We start from the raw sequence: 21,243 nt of genomic DNA, 5'->3' as shown, positions 1-21,243 counted from the left end.
CCCTCTGATGTTTCCTCTGTCTCGCTGTGGCTGGGGAAGAGGCAGGAAAACCCATACCGCTGGATCTATTCATGGTGGATTCCTTCTTTCACGATACACATACACATGAAACTAGGGATGGCTGACGCGAAACAGACGTTCCGAAGCTTTGCGAGATCCCGAAGCAAAAATGATTCGAAACACTGATCCGAAGCGTGATTCAAAACACCCACAGTCACGTGACAAAGGCTAAATGAAGCTTCTAAGTGTTTCATCAGGTGGAGTGCTCCGCCGAATCAGGGTTTGATTGATAGGTCGGTCGGGAAGGATCGCGTGAGCAAAGTGCACACAGAATGCCTATTCTTAAAGTCTTGTGCTGTTTTATGAAGGCAAAAACCCATATAATGGTTTCGATTTTAGTTCATTGGCAAAATATAAAGCTAGAGACAATGTTAGTTTATACTTTTTACACCTCATGTTCGGCAAAAGCCAGGCTCGAACTCGAGGCTGAGCACATCAATTACTCTTTCAAAAATTACGCGCTCTCCGATCTACACCACTGTAGCTGTTCGTGACAGGCCTGTTTTTGCTCAAAACATCAATCTATAAGAAAGTGAGACATTGTGGCTTGATTTGTTTTATTAATATTAATTTTTCATGACCAAAATAACATTATGCAATGTGAAGAGACTACAGGTTACAAGCATCATATATTTAAAAAATACAATAATAAAAAAACAAATTGTTGTAAAGGTTGTTTCAGATCAACACCTTCAATTGACCACTAGGTGTCACCATGGAGAAGGGTGTCGGATTGATTCGAAGCCTCGAAACAATATAGCACATTTGCTTCAACTGTTTCATTGCTTCACAAAGCCTCGATCTGCCCATCACTATTCAATAGTTTACTTAAACTCCAAACAACAAACAGGTACAGGAACAGGCAGGAAAACTCTCAAAACACATGGTAACATAAACAACGAACGACAATGAATGAATGGGACAGAGGGAACTAAATACATGGAAGAATCAAACATAATGAGGTGCAAACAGGTGAAACAGATGAAACAAGACGCTGAACGGGAGGCTGATGAGGGAGTGAGTTCAGGTGTGCAGACGAGAGGATCATGGGAAGTGTAGTGTAGGAGACGCAGACAGAACGGCGCAGACGAGACTTTCTGGCTACAATTTGGCAACAAATTTTCTTATCTAATAAAGTGTTTGAAGTCTCAATTAAAATTATTCACAATTCCTACCCAGTTAATTATAAATTTGCTAAATTCTATAATAGTATTTCCCCCTTGTGCTCATTTTGTCATGAGTTTGACGAAATGATTATTCGTTTGTTTTGGGACTATATGTATTGCAAAATCTTTTGGGTTGACTTTTCAAATTTCATTTAAAGGTATCTTTCTTTAGACTTCTGTATAAGCCAAAAAAGTTTTTTGGTGACTCTATGAAATTAGTCCCCTTTCATTTTAAATTTGTACTTAATTTGTTACTTTTTCTTGCCAAATTTTATATTCAAAAGTGTACATTTTCAAAGAAAACTCTTTTTTTGTTTTTAAGAAGGATATTGATATGTAAATTTTAAATTAATTGAAGAACTCTAAAAACTACTGCATGTAAGACTCTACAATATTGTCGATTATTTAAGCGTGTTCAATGTTAGTTATGTTTATGGATTGTTACCCTCTGTATTGTTGTATTGTGTATTTCTGTCTTGATTTGTATTTGTTATTACTGCATAAATAAATTTAAAAAAAGTTACTTCACTATGTTGAGCGAAACTATGAAAGGAAACATGTCTTACGTAAGATGCCTAAATATATTATAACCTGAACATGCACTCTCTCTTTTCTCTCAGCTCCATATTGTCCATTACAATACAGAGGTTTATGCTAATATGACCGAAGCTGCGACCCAAGAAAATGGCTTGGCTGTGTTAGGGATTCTGATTGAGGTGATTTAATAAAACCCTAATCATATCACCCTATATCATATACTATATATATATATATATATAATTACCACTCAAACTTTATATCATTCATTTGTTTGCTTTTTCAGGCAGGTGAAAATAATAATCAGGCATATGGTAATATTCTCAACTATCTGGTCCGGATCAGATATGCAGGCATGTATTTGTGTGCATGTGTGAGTATGTCTACTGTAGCTATACATGTGTGATTACTGTGCTTCAGCCTTTTGGGTTATTTGTAAATCAACATACAAGAAATACAATTTCATTAAAATGTTTACAACTTTTAACATTTGTTTGAATTTTTTTAGGCCAGAAGGTGGCTATCCCTGCATTTGATGTACAGTCACTGTTGCCTGACAACCTCAGTGAATATTTCCGCTACAATGGCTCACTCACCACTCCACCCTGCCACCAGAGTGTCCTCTGGACCATCTTTAATAAAAGGGTGAAAATATCTCATTCACAGGTACAAAGAGACTGTGTGAAAGCTCAAGCAATGCTTACTTTTCATATTGAATAGTTCAGTCATGACAATTCTTAAGATAAACTGTCATATTCATAATACTGGATGTGTCAGTAGTGGCATTGGTGTAATATCCTCTTAAGCTGCTGCTGCAAAGCAAGTAGAAAGAGACCCACACAAATGTTGTGGCTATCATGTAAAACATGTTATTAATAATTAGTCCATCTCCATCTCAATTATATCACCATTTCCCCTCATAGACAGTAAAAGAAATGGACAGAGCGATCTCATTGGAACTCCATTGAGACGATTGAAGCCTGTTTTTGGCGATTTTTTAGCACTTCCATTCCTGACGCGCAGACTCAAACAGAGCTTGACTACGTAGATGTGACGAGAGCAACCCGTCTGTCTTCTAGTGCTGTGGCATGAGAAATCTGAATAATTCCCTTCCGAAACAAGCAGAGGCGGAGAGTGTGAATAGGAGCTGTCCATGAGCTAGGAGCAGGAGACACTTTTGCTAGGTATTCTGATTAATTATTTTGTCATTTTGCCTCCACGTTTTCCTGATTGCGTGCACGCTTCTTCTCCTGTCCATACGGTAATCTCTCAACTGTGCGACAGAGAGTCGCGTGGGTATGACGCAATCGTTAGCCTACTTTCACTAAAACTGCTTCTACGGGGCCATAAGCTACAAGGTAATGGAGCATTTTATACATTGTCGTGTTTCTTTAGAAATAAATAAAGGACAAATGGGGTCTTCAAACGCCTCAGATGTAAAGTTATTCGCTGTCAAAGTAACGCCAAAATGAGTCAATGGGAATGCTAACGCAAGTGAATTTCTGCTACAAGATGGCAGCTCCCGTGAGGCTTCAACTTCCGGCCGATGGATTACCCCCTTGTTTCCCCTTAGCACCTGTGACCTCCCCAACCCCTTCTTCTTCTCTCCCTCTCTTAAAGAAACCACATCCTAGCGATTCCCCCAGGTGACCCTTAGTGGCCGGGATGAAAATTACACCCTGTATTAGTGGTGTTTGCTTTGAAAATGATTCATTTTCAAGCAGCTGTAGATTAGCAGGTTTATGTTACCTAGAAATGGGGATTCAGGATTTTTGACTAATCAGAGACATGTTTCTCTTTTATGTATGGATTATTACACAATTTAAACCAAATATTTAGAGAACCGGTTAAAACGGTATCTGAAAAAAATGACTCATAGTGACCAGACTGATTGTCTACCTGTATTAAAGGATAATATTTTTTTTATTTTATGAGATGCTATTGATTTGAATTTTAAAGAGATGTTGCAATTGCATTAAAAAAAACCCTCCTCATTTATAAGTCGCTTTGGATAATCATAAAATTATATGTTGCTGGGTCCGGCAGGGACAACTTCATTGATGTATGGTGTACCCTGGAATACATGAGATGTTTGCAAATGTTACCTTCATATTGCACTGCTGTTGAAGTGTCCCTTGAGATGTTTTTGAACTTTGGACAACTTTGTGGGTTTGAAATATATGGGGGTGCAGAATGGGCAGTGAAAATAACTGCAGTTATGACATATCTACTAAAAGTCCAAGGTTAAAGGCTAACGTTAGCTATCAAAATATTTTCGGGGGGAAAAGGGCCAAAAAAACATACATTAACGGCAAAAATTTTGTTACAAACTATTGTAAGGCGTGGGGTTCAGCTGGCCGTGGATTGGTTTCAATAAAGACGATGGACTTGAAATTGAGACTAATAACTTTTTATTGAACAGAGTTTTAGCGGAGCAGAGCGACACCACACTCCTCGCTCGCCACCGTCTCTACTCCTCCTCCTTCACACTCCCGCCCCTCATTACGAACATCCTCTCTCTCCCTGAGGACTCAACATCAAAATAAAAGTCCTCCACAAAAATATATAAACAAAATACATATTATAGTAGAATACAATGAATATTAAACAAATTAAACTTCACATTAGTTACCCCATGGGAAAAGAAATGTCCACGTTTTCAACATACAGAAAATACCAATGCCCTTAATAACCCAGGCAAACCAATGTGCAGATTATTAGTGCACCAAAAACTAAAAGTTTCAATAAACACAAAATGGTCTGTAGTCGAAGATATGTAAGGATTTCAGCAAAAGTTATAAAGCAAAGGATAGATAACTTTTTTTTCTTTTACTTCACCACATAGTCTTCGAACTTTGCAGGCAATTTGACAGGCCTGCAACCTAATGGTCTAGAGTCTAGAGTAGCCACATCAGTAGAACAGCCCACTTCTGAGGTTACAGTGTCCATATTATCAGGCTGAGAGACATTAAACTGTCCAGTGTTTTGAGTTGAGCTCAGCGGTAACTGTCCCAAAACCAATGACCTAGTTAAACTCCGATTGGGGACCCCTCCAGCAAAGACAACAGAAGGCAAGTTCTCTTGGACAGCAGGCGCAGAAGAACTAGAAGTAGTAGAGGGCACTCCTTTTTCCAAAGTCTGTCCGATGGGAGACAATGCATCCGATACCGTATGCCCCAGCTGATATGTGATAGGCAGGTAGGGTTTAAGATGATTATGATGTACCACTTGTGGAATGACCATGTAAAAACTGTAACACCTCTGGGACAGTTTTACTGGGAATGACAACCTGAAGAGTGGGTGACTCTTTTGGTTTGTTACAGGCAAAATTGTAGATTTTTCCATCCTGCAAATGCAGTCCATCAAACTGTCGCCAGTATACTTTGAGCTCTGTCGACCCCTTATTTAGGTTCCAAGCTGGGGGTCTCTTTCTTTCCTTTAACCACTCACTCACTGTCCTCAGTGTGACATCATCTTTTTGACACTGATCAAGATCGACTGACAAAGTCTGAGAAAGGTCTATGACAGCATGAGCGGTAAAAGGGGTGGTGGCTACAGAAGGTTCTGGTTTGTCTGACATTGAGGGAACAGAAGGAATAGTATCACTTTGACTTGGGCGTCTAGTGCATCTGCATTTGTGTGCTTTACGCCATTCCTGTGTTTTATGACCCAATTGTACACGTCAAGCTCCAATACCCAATGTGCCCTACACCCTGTTGGATCTCGATCAATAGGCATTTTCTTTAACCCTAACAAGGGGCGATGGTCTGTAACAATCACAAAGGGGCATCCTTGCAAGTAGTGTGAGAAATGTCTAACGGACCAAACAATAGCCCACCATTCTCTGTCAAAAGTGGACCAGTTACGCTCTGTTGTGCTTAGCACATGACTGGCATAAGCTACTACCTTTTCAACACCCTGTTGCTGTTGTGCAAGCACGGAGCCAATCGCCTGGTGAGATGCGTCCGTATAGAGAATAAAAGACTTGCTGAAATCGGGGTAGGTGAGAATAGGAGGGGAGGATAAAGCATGACGAAAATACTGAAATGTGTCCTCACATTGTTCACTCCATGTGAATTTGGTATGTTTCTTCGTCAGAATGTGTAAAGGGGCTGCTTTTTCTGCAAAGTCTCTGATAAACCGGCGGTAGTATGAACAGAGGCCTATGAAAGCTCTAACCTCTGTAGGTGTAGTTGGACGAGGCCAATTCAGCACTTTCTCAGTCACTTTGGGGTCAGGTTGAATGCCATCCTTTGAAACCACATGTCCTAGAAAGAGTACAGATTGTTTGAAAAACTCACACTTTCGAGGATGGAGTTTGAGACCAGCCTGCCGCAATCTACCAAACACTTCAGAGAGATCTTGAATGTGATCTTTATAGGTCTTAATGAAGACTATGATGTCATCGAGATAAATCAGCGTCTTAGACCAATGGAGGCCACACAGAACAAGCTCCATCAACCTCTGAAATGTTGGGGGGGGGGCATTAGGGGCATCTGTGGTTCATTCCTGTTTTTTTCTTCTCAGGAACATCACTAAGATTAGATCAGTGGTTTCTAAAGAAGAGCTGGAGATGCCTGTTCATGTTTTTATTTCCTCTCGTCTGGACTATTGCAATGCACTGTACAGTTGCTTAAACAAATCCTCCATGGATAAACTGCAAGTTGTACAGAATCCTGCTGCAAGACTTTTGGCAAAGACAAACAGAAGATCACATATCACTCCTGTGCTTAAGGCTCTTCATTGGCTCCCAATTAGTTTTTGAGTGCAGTTTAAAATCTTACTCTGTAGAAAATTGTAGTAAAAACACCTTAAGACACACCTTTTTAGACAAGCTTTTAACTAGCTATATGGTGTTGATGTAATGTGTGTTGTGTTTTTTTATTTTTTTTATTATTATTTGTTTTTTACTGTGAAGCACTTTGTGACCCTTCATGTCTGTGAAAAGTGGTATATAAATAAAGTTTACTTACTTTACTTACTTACTAGTAAGGCCCATTGGCATGACCTTAAATTGATAGAGGGAATCTCCCGTAGTAAAGGCAGTTCCCTTTCGTAGTCACTCCGAGTTACGTCGGAATGACGGAGAATGGGGGTTTCGCCTAGAAAGCCTATCCTCTTCGAGTATTAAAAAACGAGCCAATGGCAAAGAAATGCCATGGGTCTGCGGAATTTGCATAGCGTATCTCCGCCTCACCCCGTAAGTATAAAAGGAGGAAGCGGACGCCACCGCAGTATGTTTTCGCTTCGGAGCCAAGAGCATATCTTCACTCCACAAGCCAAAAGATCTGAGTTACAAGTGACTCACCTCTTCGAGACGAGCGGCTCTCCAGTGTTGGTGTGACGGCGGTACCCAGCGAGTCTTCACTTTGCCTGCGGTCTGTGTTGCGGTCTGCTGGACTCAGTGTTTTCTCCCTGGTTGCCTCAGCGCTGCAGAGCTTCCTCTCCTAAAAGAGTGCACGGTGCGCGTCTTTTTAAAGATGTCTCGCCCGTGTTTTTCTGGTTGCGGTCGTTATCTGTCATCCTCTGATGGGCACAAGTGTTGTTTTGTGTGTCTGGGCTTTGAGCATGCAAAAGCAGCACTCGTGGATGACTCATGTTCTTTTTGTGGTAACATGACCATCGCTACACTGAGATCGAGACTTAATGATCTGAAAGTTAGAGTCCCCGGCGCATCCACCATCCGTTCTGCTTCCTCTAACAGGGCTAGTAGTTCGGCTGGGGGACCGGGTGATCTGAGGGTTACGGTGTGGAGTGATCCGACGACACGTCCTTAGACCACGCCCCCCTCTCCAGTGTTGCAACCCGCGAGTGCCGCAAGGATTCAGGCGGGGCTTTCTACAGAGGTCCCGCGTGTTTCTTTCGGCGCTCCAGAGGAGGACGCGATGTCGATCTCGGCATCACAAGGCAAGCCTGAGTCATTGGGGAGTGATGATGCGGCTGCCTCCCTCGGGAGTCTCAGCGTTGCCCGTATCGTATCCCGAAATGACTGCTACGCTGTCTCGGGCAGCCGCAAGCATCGGGCTAGAGTGGAACCCTCCGCCCTGTCCCGTTCGCTCGCGGTTGGACGATTGGTTTTTGGGTGCGGCTGCTAGGGCTGTGACGGTATGGGATTTTTTCTTACCGCGGTGAAGCAGCAACAAATCTCGCGGTTTGGCGGTTAACCGCCCAAACCCCCCCTATCACCCCCCACCCCCGCCAAAAATTAGTTTTTTACCGCGATCGCATCATCATCACACACTGCAGACGATCAAGAACGCATGTAGCTTGTAAATGACAATGGAAATGAATATTATAAAGCACATTATAAAAGAATATTATTCTTTATTAACAAATAAACAGATTAAGATTCATATTAAATTGTAAATAATTAACTATTCGTTAGGCTAAACTAAAACAACCTTTTTAATAATTATAAAGCAGTTTTCTTTATTATTAACAGCAAATTAACATTTATATTAAATTGTACATATTAATAATTAACTATTAATTAGGTTAAACGTAAACAACCTTTTTTTAATAATGATAAAGCAGTTTTCTTTATTAACAACAAATTAACATGTATATTCAATTGTAAATATTAATAATTAACTATTAGGTTAAACATAAACAACCTTTTTTAAAAGTGCAAAATAAAATACTCTGAACAAGTGTTCGGCTGTTGGGCCGCTTATGTCATGTCCTGCTGCTTTATTTTTCGGTCTTCAGGTTTCGTGACAGGAAAACCAACATGTTAACCTTGTCTGGTTTCAGCGAGGATCTTAACGGAGTAACAATGTTGCCAGCCGCACTGAATACACGCTCCGAAGGAGTGCTCGTTGCGCAAATAGTCATATATTTTCTGGCAACTTTCGATAGAAGAGGGAATCGAGCCTGATTATCCCGCCACCAGGCAAGCGGATCAGAGTGCAGATCGAGGGCGTCCTCCTGCATATACCTTGCGACTTCAGTATCTGCACGGATTCTTTTTGGGACCGGATTGGAGGATTGTGCTTTTCTCTTTCCAAGCAGGTCCGCAAGATTCTTTTTTTTTTTGGAGGAGGAGGCGAAGATGATGGCGCACTTCCTCCTCCTTCCTCTCCAGACGCAGCGGTACTCATGGCACCTTCTCCATCCCCGATATCGCGCCGCTCTTCTGGCATTGCCATCATCTCCTCCAAGAGCGCATCTTTAACGTCATCTCCGGGGTTGATGTCCTTGTATCTTGGGTCAATGAATGAGGCCTTTGCCAATAGTTGCTGTGTTGCAGGCGCACTATATTTGTCTTTCAAGACCCCAACCATTTTTCTTTTCAGGTTGCGCGTCAATTCCGTGTCTTCATCAGTTGGGAGCAAACTATCCTCGGTTAATAACTGTAGGACTGGTTTAACAGAGGACGCTGTAACTGTCTTCTCGGAAGACAGCGCATCTGTAAAATCTGCGACCTTCTTCAGCGCTGCATTAACGGATTCAAGGACTTCGATGTCCTGCCACGTCGGTATCAAATGCTGGCTGCGCCGGTCATCCATCAACACCCTCCTAATGGCTGGGAGTTGCTCGAGAGCGCGCGCAACCATTTTCTGCTTAGTGCCCCACCTGGCAGGACAATCCTGTGAATACATAAGAAAAATTAAAAACCCCAATTAGGCTATGATTTTTTTTTTTTTAATAAAATAAATAAATAAAAATATTTATTTATACATCGTGCCACTATTTATATGTGTATTTTTGCCATCTGTTGTGTTTAATGTTATGGAGCTCCGCACATTAGAAAAAATGGCTAAATCGTACACACGATTTATATAAATAGAGGGAACAATAATTATTAGTAAATAATTTTGCAAATCGAGGAAACAAAATAGTAAATTGTGCGCATGATTTATAAAATGAGGGAACGAATTAATAGGCTAGATATGTTTTTTTTTTGGTTTTTTTTTTTGCACAATGTGCAAGGCTCCGTATGCTGTTATAACAAGCGAATTTCTCCAGCTCGGGATCAATAAAATCGTATCTTATCTTGATAATGAAAATGGGCAGCAGAAATTCAGAGCATTGATTGGCGTTTCCATAAATTTTGCCCAGTTTATTTACAGGATTTTAGATTTCGTTATTTTGTATTCCCTTTGAAAAATTATAATTATTACATCATAAACAACATATTAACAATAATATGAAATACCATTTATTTATATAATTCTGTTATTTGTTTCGATATCTTTTGGGTTTAATAGGAATTATGGAACAGGTTTTGTCATCGTTTGCAACCCATTATTTTGTAGAATAAATTATTAAAAGTTTCAACAAGTTGCATTTGGATGAGTGCATTTACATCCACGGACTTATGCCTGAAAAACAACGTCTAAAGAAATAAGAATCGAACTTTAGCACAACTTACCAGAACTAAGCAGTGTTGGGGCAGATTGAGCTCGACTTGTTCTTTTTGCAGCTTTTTCTTCTTTTGCCAGCTCTGCGAGAAAGTCGTCACCAATGTCCTGCACACACCCATGGCTCGGGCAGTGCGGTCCTTTTCTGCCTTCAGTGCATTGGTGACGGCTAAATGCAGATTATGGCCAAAGCAATTTAGCCATGTCCAGCCAAGTTTGCGCACTGCAGCCACAATATTTGCCCCATTGTCTGTGGTAATACAGACCAGTTTCCTCTCGTCCAGGGACCACTCATGGAAGGAAGACCTGAGAGCTTCCGCCAGGTTTTCACCCGTGTGGCTTTCTGGCGTGAACACGGTCTCCAGGCACTTTGATTGTAGGTCCCAGTTAGCGTTGAGATAGTGTATGGTCAGGCTCATATATGGCATCATATTTACGCTCGACCACATATCAGTTGTCACTGAGAAATTATCAACGTCTTTTAAGTCCTGTATTATGCCGTCCTTCACGGACAGATACTTTTCTGGGATAGCTGTTTGAGAAAAGTATTTTCGGTCGGGAAGTACATATTGCTTATCAAATGCCTGTAGCATGGCTTTAAACGCTGACTTCTCAACCGTACGAAATGGTACCATTTCTTTAACCAAATAACGTGTAACGCTGTCAGTAAGTACTCGCCACTGATCGCTGCCTCTTTGGTATTTGGCACCTCTCGCGAAGGCCTCGGAGACTCCCAACTGTCGTTGCTGGCCTGATGTTGTAGGTGTGCTGCACCCAAGTCCAGCAAACACGGCAGGGTGGTTAATTCTCAGATGGGATCTTAAATTAGTAGTATTTCCCCGCGAGACCGATATTTTTTTGCAACAAATACGGCATACTGCCTCGTCTAAATTCACCGGCTGGCCCTTTTCACCTGCTTCAAAGCCAAAATGTGCCCAAATAGGCGACACAGTATTTGGCTTAGACACCAGATTCGCGGCCATTTTTTTGAATAACGTCATCGCATGCAATTAAAATCAAACTCCAACTGTTTATGTTATGCTTTTGTCTTTTATGCTTGTGTTTGTGTGTATTTAATTGAACATTATCTGTAAACATCCCAAGTACTGACACCAAACAGTTATACTAATAATCAGACACACAAAAAATACCCCCCCCCCCCCCATATGGACTGTCCCTCCCTTGCGCAGAAAAGCGTTTTTTTTTCTCTCTCCAGAAGCCCTTGAACAAAGGACTCGCTGAATACAATAAATTATAAGCAAAGATTAATGTTTTTATTGTTCATATCACACATCATTTGCACTCCGGTAACTTTCAGCAGAAAAAAAAAGTGCGGTTATGAACCTCACACCGCGGTAGGCATCTCATTAACTCGATATCGCGGTGATGCGGTTATCGTCACACCCCTAGCGGCTGCCGCTGCAAAGCCTCAACCAACCCCAATTCCTTTCTTCCTGGAACTGCATGAGGAGTTGGCGAAGTCATGGAAGCCTCCTTTGACCTCCCGTGAACGTTCGTCGGCTTTCTCCGCCTTTCCCCCCCTCGACGGTGCAGCCGTCCATGGGTACACTGGGGTCCCTGCGGTGGAGCGCTCTGTTGCGATGCAACTGTGTCCACAGAGCGCGTCCTCTCGTGGTGATCCAAAGCACCCGCCCAAGGCCTGTAGGTTTTCGTCAGCTATGGTGGCGAGATCTTATAGAGCTGCAGGACAGGCAGCTGCGGCCATGCATGCGATGGGCACCTTGCAGGTCTACCAGGCCCAGCTGCTCGGAGACATGCACGAGGGCGGGACTGACCCAGGGACGTTTGACGAACTGCGTGCCGCCACTGACCTCGCTCTCCGGGCGACGAAAGTGGCCGCACGCTCCCTGGGTCAGGTGAAGGCCACTAACGTGGTCCAGGAACGTCACCTCTGGCTCAACCTGGCCGATATGCGGGATGCTGAGTGGACTCGTCTGCTTGAGCAGACCCCCGGAACGCTGGTCCTTCCCTGGTCTCCTCTGTCAGGGCGCGGAGCGTGGCGCACACGTGCAGGGTCGCTACGCCACCCTCGCCTGTGCCGATCTCTCCGCCCCGCTGCCCCTCCGGGGGTACGCCTGTGGCTCGGATGATTCCACTGGATCAGTTTTTGGGGGCTTGGTTAGAGCTCCCCAATCTGTCCCGTTGGGTCGCCCGAACTATCAGGCTTGGCTATGCGATTCAGTTTGCACGGTCTCCTCCCGGCTTCAGGGAAATCCACTTTATGGTGGTCGGTGGCAATGCCCCGATCATGAGAGCGGAGGTTGCTACCCTGCTGGCGAAAGGGTGCAATCGAGGCCGTCCCTCCAGCCGAGATGAAGTCAGGGTTTTACAGCCCCTACTTCATTGTCCCCAAGAAAACCGGTGGGTTACGACCGATTCTGGACCTGCGCATCTTGAACCGCACCCTTCACCGGCTGCCGTTCGAGATGCTCACGGCCAAACGCATTTTCGAATGTGTTCGGCCCCAGGATTGGTTTGCAGCGATAGACCTGAAGGACGCCTACTTTCATGTCTCCATTTTACTTCGACACAGACCGTTTCTTTGGTTTGCTTTCGAGGGGCAGGCATATCAGTACGCAGTTCTCCCATTCGGGTTGGCTCTGTCTCCTCGCGTATTTACGAAGATTGTCGAGGCAGCCCTTGTTCCCCTTCGCGAACAAGGGGTTCGTGTCCTGAACTATCTCGACGACTGGCTGATCCTAGCACACTCTCGAGATCAGGTCTGCGAATACAGAGACCTTGGGAGAACTGGGAGAAGAGCAAACTTTGCCCCGTGCAGAGGATCTCTTTTCTCGGTATGGAGATAGACTCGGTCGCCATGTCCGCGCAGCTTACGAGCGAGCGCGCACACTCACTGCTGACTTGTCTTCGACAGTAAGAGGGCAGGAGTGCGGTTCCACTGAAACTTTTTCAGAGGCTCCTGGGGCATATGGCATCCGCAGCCGCGGCAACGCCACTCGGATTGCTTCATATGAGACCGCTTCAGCTGTGGCTTCGCGATTGAGTCCCGAGGTGGGCATGGCATCACGGTATGCTCAGAGTTCCAGTGATTCCGACCTGCCGTCAGACCTTCACCCCGTGGAGGAACCTCAGCTTTCTACGGGCCGGTGTTCCCCTAGAACGAGTTTCCAGGCATGTTGTTGTCTCCACAGATGCCTCTGCCACGGGTTGGGGCGCCATGTGCAATGGGCATGCAGCCGCGGGCTCCTGGACAGGACCCCAGCGCCTCATGCATGTCAATTGCCTCGAGTTGCTGGCAGTGTGCCTTGCCCTGCACCGCTTCCGTGCGTTGCTCAAGGGTCAACACGTACTAGTCCATTCAGACAATACCGCGACAGTAGTGTACATCAACCACCAGGGGGGTCTACGCTCTCGCCGTATGTCACAACTCGCACGCCACCTCATCTTATGGAGTCAGAAGCACCTGAGGTCCCTTCGTGCTATCCACATTCCAGGAGTTCGGAACTGTGCAGCCGACGAGCTGTCACGGCTCCGTCCAGTCTCTGGCGAATGGCGACTCCATCCCCAGTCGGTCCAGCTGATATGGGATCAGTTCGGGGACGCACAGATAGATCTGTTTGCCTCCCACGACTCATCCCATTGCGCCCTGTATTACTCTCTGACCGAGGGCATGCTTGGCACAGACGCACTGGCGCACAGCTGGCCGCGGGGCCCACGCAAATATGCATTTCCCCCAGTGAGCCTTCTTGCACGTACCCTGTGCAAGATCAAGGAGGACGAGGAGCAGGTCATTTTGGTCGCCCCATATTGGCCCACCAAGACCTGGTTCTCCGAACTGATAGTCCTCGCGACAGCACCTCCTTGGCCAATTCCTCTGAGGAATGACCTCCTTTCTCAGGGACGGGGCACCCTGTGGCACCCTCGACCCGATCTATGGAGACTGCATGTGTGGCTCCTGGACGGGTCGAGGCAGGTTTAAGTACCCTGCCACCTGTGGTGGCGGCTACTATCACTTCCGCTAGAGCGTCGTCCACAAGACATGTCTATGCGTTGATGTGGAACCTCTTTGTCAATTGGTGTTCTTCTCGCCGAGAAGACCCCTGAGATGCTCGATCAGTGTTGTGCTTTCCTTCCTGCAAGATGGGTTGGAGCGAAGGCTGTCTCCCTCCACCCTGAAGGTGTATGTGGCTGCCATTGCCGCATATCACAAAGCAGTTGAAGGTAAGTCTCTGGGGAAGCATGACCTGATCATCAGGTTCCTGAGAGGAGTGAGGAGACTGAATCCTTCTCGCCCTTCTCTCGTTCCCCCTTGGGACCGCTGGGTGGTTTTAAGCGCCCTACAGAGGCCTCCCTTTGAGCCTCTGCAATCAGTCGAGATTAAGTTCCTGTCGCTTAAGACAGCGCTCCTGGTTGCACTGGCCTCCATCAAGAAGGTAGGGGACCTGCACGCATTTTCCGTTGACGAAGCATGCCTGGAATTCGGGCCGGGCTACTCTCACGTGATCCTGAGACCCCGGCCTGGATATGTGCCCAAGGTTCCTACCACTCCCTTCCGGGACCAGGTAGTGAGTCTGCAAGCGCTGCCCCTGGAGGAGGCAGACCCAGCCTTGGCACTGCTCTGTCCAGTACGCGCCCTCCGTGCTTACGTAGACAGAACGCAGTGTTTCAGGACCTCAGACCAGTTCTTTGTCTGTTATGGTGGGAGCCAGAAGAAGGGGTCTCTCAAAGCAAAGGTTGTCTCACTGGATAGTGGACACCATTGCTTTGGCTTACCAGCAGCAAGGTCGACCGTGCCCCCTTGGTGTGACAGCCCACTCCACCCGGAGTGTGGCTTCCTCTTGGGCTCTAGCGCGCGCCTCGCTAGCAGAGCTGCAGGCTGGGCGACACCCAACACATTCGCTAGATTCTATAATCTCCGAGTCGAGCCCGTGTCCTCTCTTGTACTCGCTCACCCGGCCAGTACGCTCAGGTGTCTTCGCTTGCTCGCCATTCCACTCCACGGACTGGATAAGTGAGATTTTTCTCAGCTGAGCCTTCTACGGAAGCCCTGAGTTCCTCCACCACTGTTGATGCTGACGCCAGTGTATTGCTTGGACGTCGGTTAGGTGCCTCCATGTGCATGGTTCCAGCTAGTAACCCCCACATGTGTATTTCCACTGTAAGACTCTCGGAGCATGTGTCTTCCCTCGGCAAGCCACCTTGCCCCCCTGGAGTAAGATTCTAGCCACCCTACGGGTTGGTGACTCCAGTGTTCCTCCATACGTAGCCCTCTGGGCCGCATGTGTATTCCTAAGTCCTCCCCACGGGTAGGTGTACTGCGGCATATTTCCTCTGGGATATGCTCCCCAGTGTACCTTGGTATTCCTGTGTCAAGTAGGACTACTTGTCAGTGAGTTAGTGCGTCAGGGGTCAGCCTTGCGCAGGGCACTGGAAGACAGCTGTGAAGGTGGCGTGATTACACGGGGGACCCCCATTCTCCGTCATTCCAACGTAACTCGGAGTGACTACGAAAGGGAACGTCTCGGTTACGTATGTAACCCTCGTTCCCTGAGTAGGGAACGGAGACGTTACGTCTCCCTGCCACTTCCGCTGTACCGCTGGGTAGGCGCCTGAGTTCAGTCTCGGCTCCTCAGCGAAGACATACTGCGGTGGCGTCCGCTTCCTCCTTTTATACACATGGGGTGAGGCGGAGATATGCTATGCAAATTCCGCAGACCCATGGCATTTCTTTGCCATTGGCTCGTTTTTTTAATACTCGAAGATGATTGGCTTTCTAGGCGAAACCCCCATTCTCTGTCATTCCGACGTAACGTCTCCGTTCCCTACTCAGGGAACGAGGGTTACATACGTAACCGAGACGTTTTTTCTTTACTAGCATCATCAATTTGAGTCTGCCAATAGCCACTTGACAAATCTAGAGTGCTAAACAAGGTGGCTCCAGAAAGGGCATCTAAACGGTCATCCACACGTGGCAGAGGATGTGCATCTTTGATGGTTATCGAGTTCAACCGCCTATAATCAATACAAAATCTGTAAGACACATCCTTCTTAAGAACAAGTATCACTGGGGAGGCCCATGGGCTATGGCTAGGCTCAATTTCTCTACTTGTTTGTGAATTTCCTCTCGTAGAATAGGAGATGTACGGTATGCTCTCTGACGCGCAGGGGATGTGGAGGATGTGTGTATACTATGCTTGATCAAATCAGTTCTACCTAGATCAGTAGAGGAAGTACTGAAGACATCACAGTTCTCTTGTAGGAGGGAGTTAACTAGCTCTAACTCATTGGGAGTAAGAGTGTCTGTGCCCACGTGAATATCAGGTAATTGGCATGAAGGGCTTGGCAGGCTAACCTGAGCTACAAGACCATTAGGCTTGCACAAAGCTTATAGAAATCAGAAGGCATGTCATGCACAGAGTAGAACTGACCTAAATGGGTCTGTTTGGGCAACTCAATGTCTTGATGTGTAGGATTAAGCAGATGAACTACTGTGAGCCCATGTTCGACATTAGAGAAGCTACGAGCAACAGCTAAATCTTTGTCCAAGATCACACGTGGTTCCAGAATACCTTGAAATTCATGGAGCTGACTTCCAGTTTCTGAGGTACATGTTACAGAGGCAGGAACAACAATCTCTGCCAAAGGGGGGACTGAGACCTGTGAAAGCAGGAACACATTACAACAAAAAGGCAGTGCTTGGGAGGAATTGAGAAGATAAATTTTGTCATTCTTGAAAATAAAAGCACCAGAGGCTGTGTCAATTGAGGCACCATGCTTTCTGAAAAAGTCCCACCCAAGAAGAGCATCCTGTCTAGAGTCAAGTCAAGTCACATTTATTTATATAGCGCTTTTCACAATTTAGATTGTATCAAAGCAGCTTCACAGTGATAACATGAAAGTAGTACAACACAGATCAATAATATTGTTAAATATTAAATATTAAATAACCCCAACTAAGCAAGCCCTCCCTCCTTTAGTGGACTTCGATATCCTAGGAATGACCAGAAGCCTTGAATTTAGTGATCTTAAGGAACGCGGTGGATTGTAGGGCGAAAGAAGGTCCGTTAAGTACATAGGAGCTAAACCATTTAGGGCTTTATAGGTTAGTAGCAGTATTTTGTAGTTGATACGGAACTTAATAGGTAACCAGTGTAGAGATGATAAAATCGGTGTTATATGATCATATTTTCTTGACCTAGTAAGAACTCTAGCAGCTGCATTTTGTACTAACTGTAGCTTGTTTATTGAGGATGCAGGACAACCGGCTAATAAAGCATTACAGTAATCTAGTCTCGAGGTCTCTTACAACATACATGTCCATACTGAATATGTGAGACCCCAGACGTAATGCAACAGATAATGAGCCTAAAATGTCTAACTGTTGTCCTGTCCGTGTGTGTGCCACCTGAAGACTTTTCAGTGAGGGGCGATGTTTCAGTGCAGGTATGCGTTGATGTAAGGCCTCACTGATAAGTGACAAACCAGCGCCTGTGTCAAGAAAAACACTGACTTCTTGGTCCTCGATGAGGCCTTTTATGTATGGTGTCCAGACTTGGGTGTCCACAGATGTGACTGCATTGCTGCTATGGGCCGCTGACAGTGGAACTGAAGATTGGCCCTCATCTCTAGTTACCACTCGTTTCCCGAACGCTGATGTTCGGCGAAGTGTACATGGCGTGAATGGGGTCGTTGTGGACTTGGAGAGCGATGTCTGTAATACTGCTCATCCCTCCGTCGGTCTCGGTTCTCGACTGGGCTGCTGTCATCCTTCCGTTGATGCCTGTAGCTGGGTTGAGAAGGCACCAAGTCATCATATGCAGCATATCTTTGCTGAGGGCTAAAGCGGGTATCTCTACTGTCGTATCGTAAGGGTCTATCATAACCCTGCTGCTGCTAATGATGATAACTTGACCTGGGACTCCCATGTAGTCTGCGATGACTGTCACTGGAACGTACAGGAGATCTTCCTCTGAAGTAGGGCTCATCAGATGCGGTGAAATGTTGATAACGGGAAGATGGCATAAAGTGATTGTCTTTAACTCTGTCAAACGAAGGTGATCTCTGGTGATAGGAGAAGTGACGATCAGGAGATGAGATAGCACTGGCGTGATGAGACTTAGGCTGCGTCAGCATAGTCACAACAGACTGAAGTTTGTCTCTTTTCAGATGGAGGTCACTGAGCTGTGCTACAAGCATATTGGTAAACTCAGTTGTGAGGCTGTGTACCACGGCAGGTTGAGGTACAGAGGATGTCTGCAGTGGAAAAGGCTCAGCGACTGTGGAACGTGCCCTCTCGCACCGACAAGCTACTTTAATCGCATTCTCAAGTGTAGTTACACCAAACTCATACAGCTTAGTTTGCAATGAAAGGTCAAGTCCAGCTATAAAGCGTCGCAAAATTTCACCTTTGATGGCAGATTCTCCATAATCTGGAAAAGCCTGGTGAACAAGGCAGGTCAATTCAGCAGCATACACTTTAAATGGCTCGTTACTCTGACGCGGTCTGGCATTTAAGTATGTTTGAAAAGTTCTCAGTAGCTGTTTGTGGTCAAAAACTGCAGCAATTTTGTTACATGTACTGTCATAATCAGCTTTGATGTCATCTGACAAAGTATCTGAATGCAGCACCTACCAATCTTGAAGGAAGTACTTTGGCAGGCTGAGGTTTACCTGAGGTTTTGCAGCATACTTGAAAATGACGAGCCCATTGAGAAAAGCTTCCGTTGCCATCCCCAGTGAAGTCTGAAGGCAAAACAGCTCTAAAGTGCACTTGTGGGGTTGTTACGTTGTCTTCTGCCATGTTGGAAAAATTATAAAGTTTGTCTGTCAGTTAGACTTATGCAGTGACTTTTATAGTGAGGTTGTATATAAAAGAACAATAATTAAAGAAAAAGTAAATGAATACGTAACATAAGTCTATTTTAGAAGTCTCATTTGCAGTGCTTTCTCCTTTGACTCTCAGCTATGTGCAGTTACCAAAGGCCGCCACAGGAGGGAGCCGCGCACACGTTTCAGAAAAAGGGAGCGTCATCAAATCCTGGCAATGAGTCAACTTTGAACCCGAGATGGAGGCGTCTTCTTTATCTGTTTTCTTCTCCTTTTTTCATCAAAATAAATGAAATAAACAAATAACTGTACATGAAAAGAAAACGCACACGATGGTGAAAACAATAAAGCTGCTCTAAAGTTATAAATATAGTTTGTCTAAATACAGTCCATGTAAATGAAAATGAAAACGTTACACGTTAAGCAAAACGTGTTCCAGTTTGTTAACCACTAGCAGGCTACAACTGATCCAGCATCTATGATGAAAGGGCAGTAAATATCATATATTTAAATTCATTTTCATCACAATACCGTCCAACAGCAACTTCTCCAAAGAGGCCGTAGACAATCACCGCTGCCACCAATAAATACGTAAGGCGTGGAGTTTAGCTGGCCGTGGATTGGTTTCAATAAAGACGATGGACTTGAAATTGAAGACTAATAACTTTTTATTGAACAGAGTTTTAGCGGAGCAGAGCGACACCACACTCCTCGCTCGCACCGTCTCTACTCCTCCTCCTTCACACTCCCGCCCCTCATTACGAACATCCTCTCTCTCCCTGAGGACTCAACACCAAAATAAAATTCCTCCACAAAAATACGTAAACAAAATACATATTATAGTAGAATACAATGAATATTAAACAAAAAACACTTCACACTATCTTTACAAATATTAAATGGGCTATTCAAATGTTGGTAGGCTATATCAATGAGCTGTAGACCATTAATGAAAATTTTGCAAGATGTAAACAACACTGGTCCGGACACACTTCCTGTTTCAGTTTGTAACTGTTTTCTTTATTTCACAGGTAAAGAAAACATCTTAAAGATGTTTGTTTAACTTTTTGATTCAGTTTTATATGTTCTGTTGGTTTTATTTTATCCCAGATTTTAACTGAAACAGGAAGTGCTTCTGGACCATTGTTGTTTACATCTTGCAAAATGGTCTATAAAGTAGTTTGATTAAAATAAAAAAAGCCTACGATTCGCTAAATAAAATTGACGATACTCATTTTTCGGATAGGAGGCACTGTCTCGAAAAACGAGGGGTCTGAGAATGCGGGACTCTGGGTGGGGGACTGTAGATGCAGGCTCCGAGTATGCAGCTTCATACTACTCAAATACCCTATATTTAAAATATTCTCCAACCCAATATATAAAATATTGTTTAGTCTCATGGTAAGACCTAGGTAAGGAACCGCCGTCACCTTCTACTAGTCACTGAATCACACTGTCCTACCACAGTGTTCAGATGCTACGAGATGTCACATATTAAACCTGTTCATCACAAAGTTATCAAATGACTCCTCGGTTCTAATGCACACCTTCTCTTCTCTTCTCTTCTCTTCTCTTCTCTTCTCTTCTCTTCTCTTCTCTTCTCTTCAGCTAATGAAATTAGAGACACTGTTGTACTCCAGCAAAGAAAAAGAAGCAGAGCCCATGGTTCTCCAGGATAACTATCGTGCCACCCAGCCACTTAACAACAGAACCGTCCTGTCCTCTTTCATAGCTGGTACGAGAAAGAGAGAAATCATTAAAGTGGGAGGGGGAGAAAGAATAGGGTTGGGGGTGGGCGATTATGAAGCTGTGCTCTTTGTTTACATGATGGCTGATTAGTTTTTCAAAAACGCCTGTGAACACAGAGTTTATTGTGTGTGCCTGAGTGGGATGAGCATCACAAAGCAGTAAAAAGAGCAAGAGAATGTAATATAGTACTTGAGGAAGTAATTTAGCACATTTTCAAATGTTTCCAATATAAATAGTACTACATAGTAAATTATCAGCAGACACCTTCTCCACCCTCTTCTAATGAGTTGAAAGCTCAGGTTTAAAGGAATGGTTAATCTACATATTCTGTCATCATTTCAAGGATTTCAAAGACTTTCTTTCATCAATGCTAAAGAATTTGAAGACTGTAGATGCATCGCTTATAATCAACAACAGTTGATTAACTTATCATACAACAACAGTTCATAGCAATCCATGTCTGTCCAAAAGGACTGCATAAAAAATAAAAACATGCTTCCATGGTCCTCTGAAACTAGCTTTGCTGAATGGAAAACTATTTGTCACTGTTTGTCATGGTC

General features: G+C 44.6%; 1 protein-coding gene across 2 annotated transcripts in view; it reads left to right on the top strand.

Moving 5' to 3' along the window:
• The window catches only part of ca14 (carbonic anhydrase 14), an 84,652-nt gene that overhangs the window by 28,354 nt on the left and 35,055 nt on the right, over positions 1 to 21,243 (top strand). For both annotated transcript variants that reach the window (XM_039694336.2, XM_039694335.2), the window contains exons 5-8: positions 1,847 to 1,942; positions 2,050 to 2,116; positions 2,272 to 2,429; positions 20,543 to 20,669. In XM_039694336.2, the coding sequence (XP_039550270.2) occupies positions 1,847 to 1,942; positions 2,050 to 2,116; positions 2,272 to 2,429; positions 20,543 to 20,669 (448 nt within the window). The remainder of the gene's footprint in view (positions 1 to 1,846; positions 1,943 to 2,049; positions 2,117 to 2,271; positions 2,430 to 20,542; positions 20,670 to 21,243) is intronic.

Source organism: Pimephales promelas, chromosome 12 (genome assembly GCF_988280905.1).
Source record: "Pimephales promelas chromosome 12, fPimPro1.hap1.1, whole genome shotgun sequence".
Lineage (NCBI taxonomy): Eukaryota > Metazoa > Chordata > Actinopteri > Cypriniformes > Leuciscidae > Pimephales > Pimephales promelas.
The sequence above is the reverse complement of the archived record's forward strand: the minus strand, read 5'-3'. Positions and strand labels throughout refer to the sequence as shown.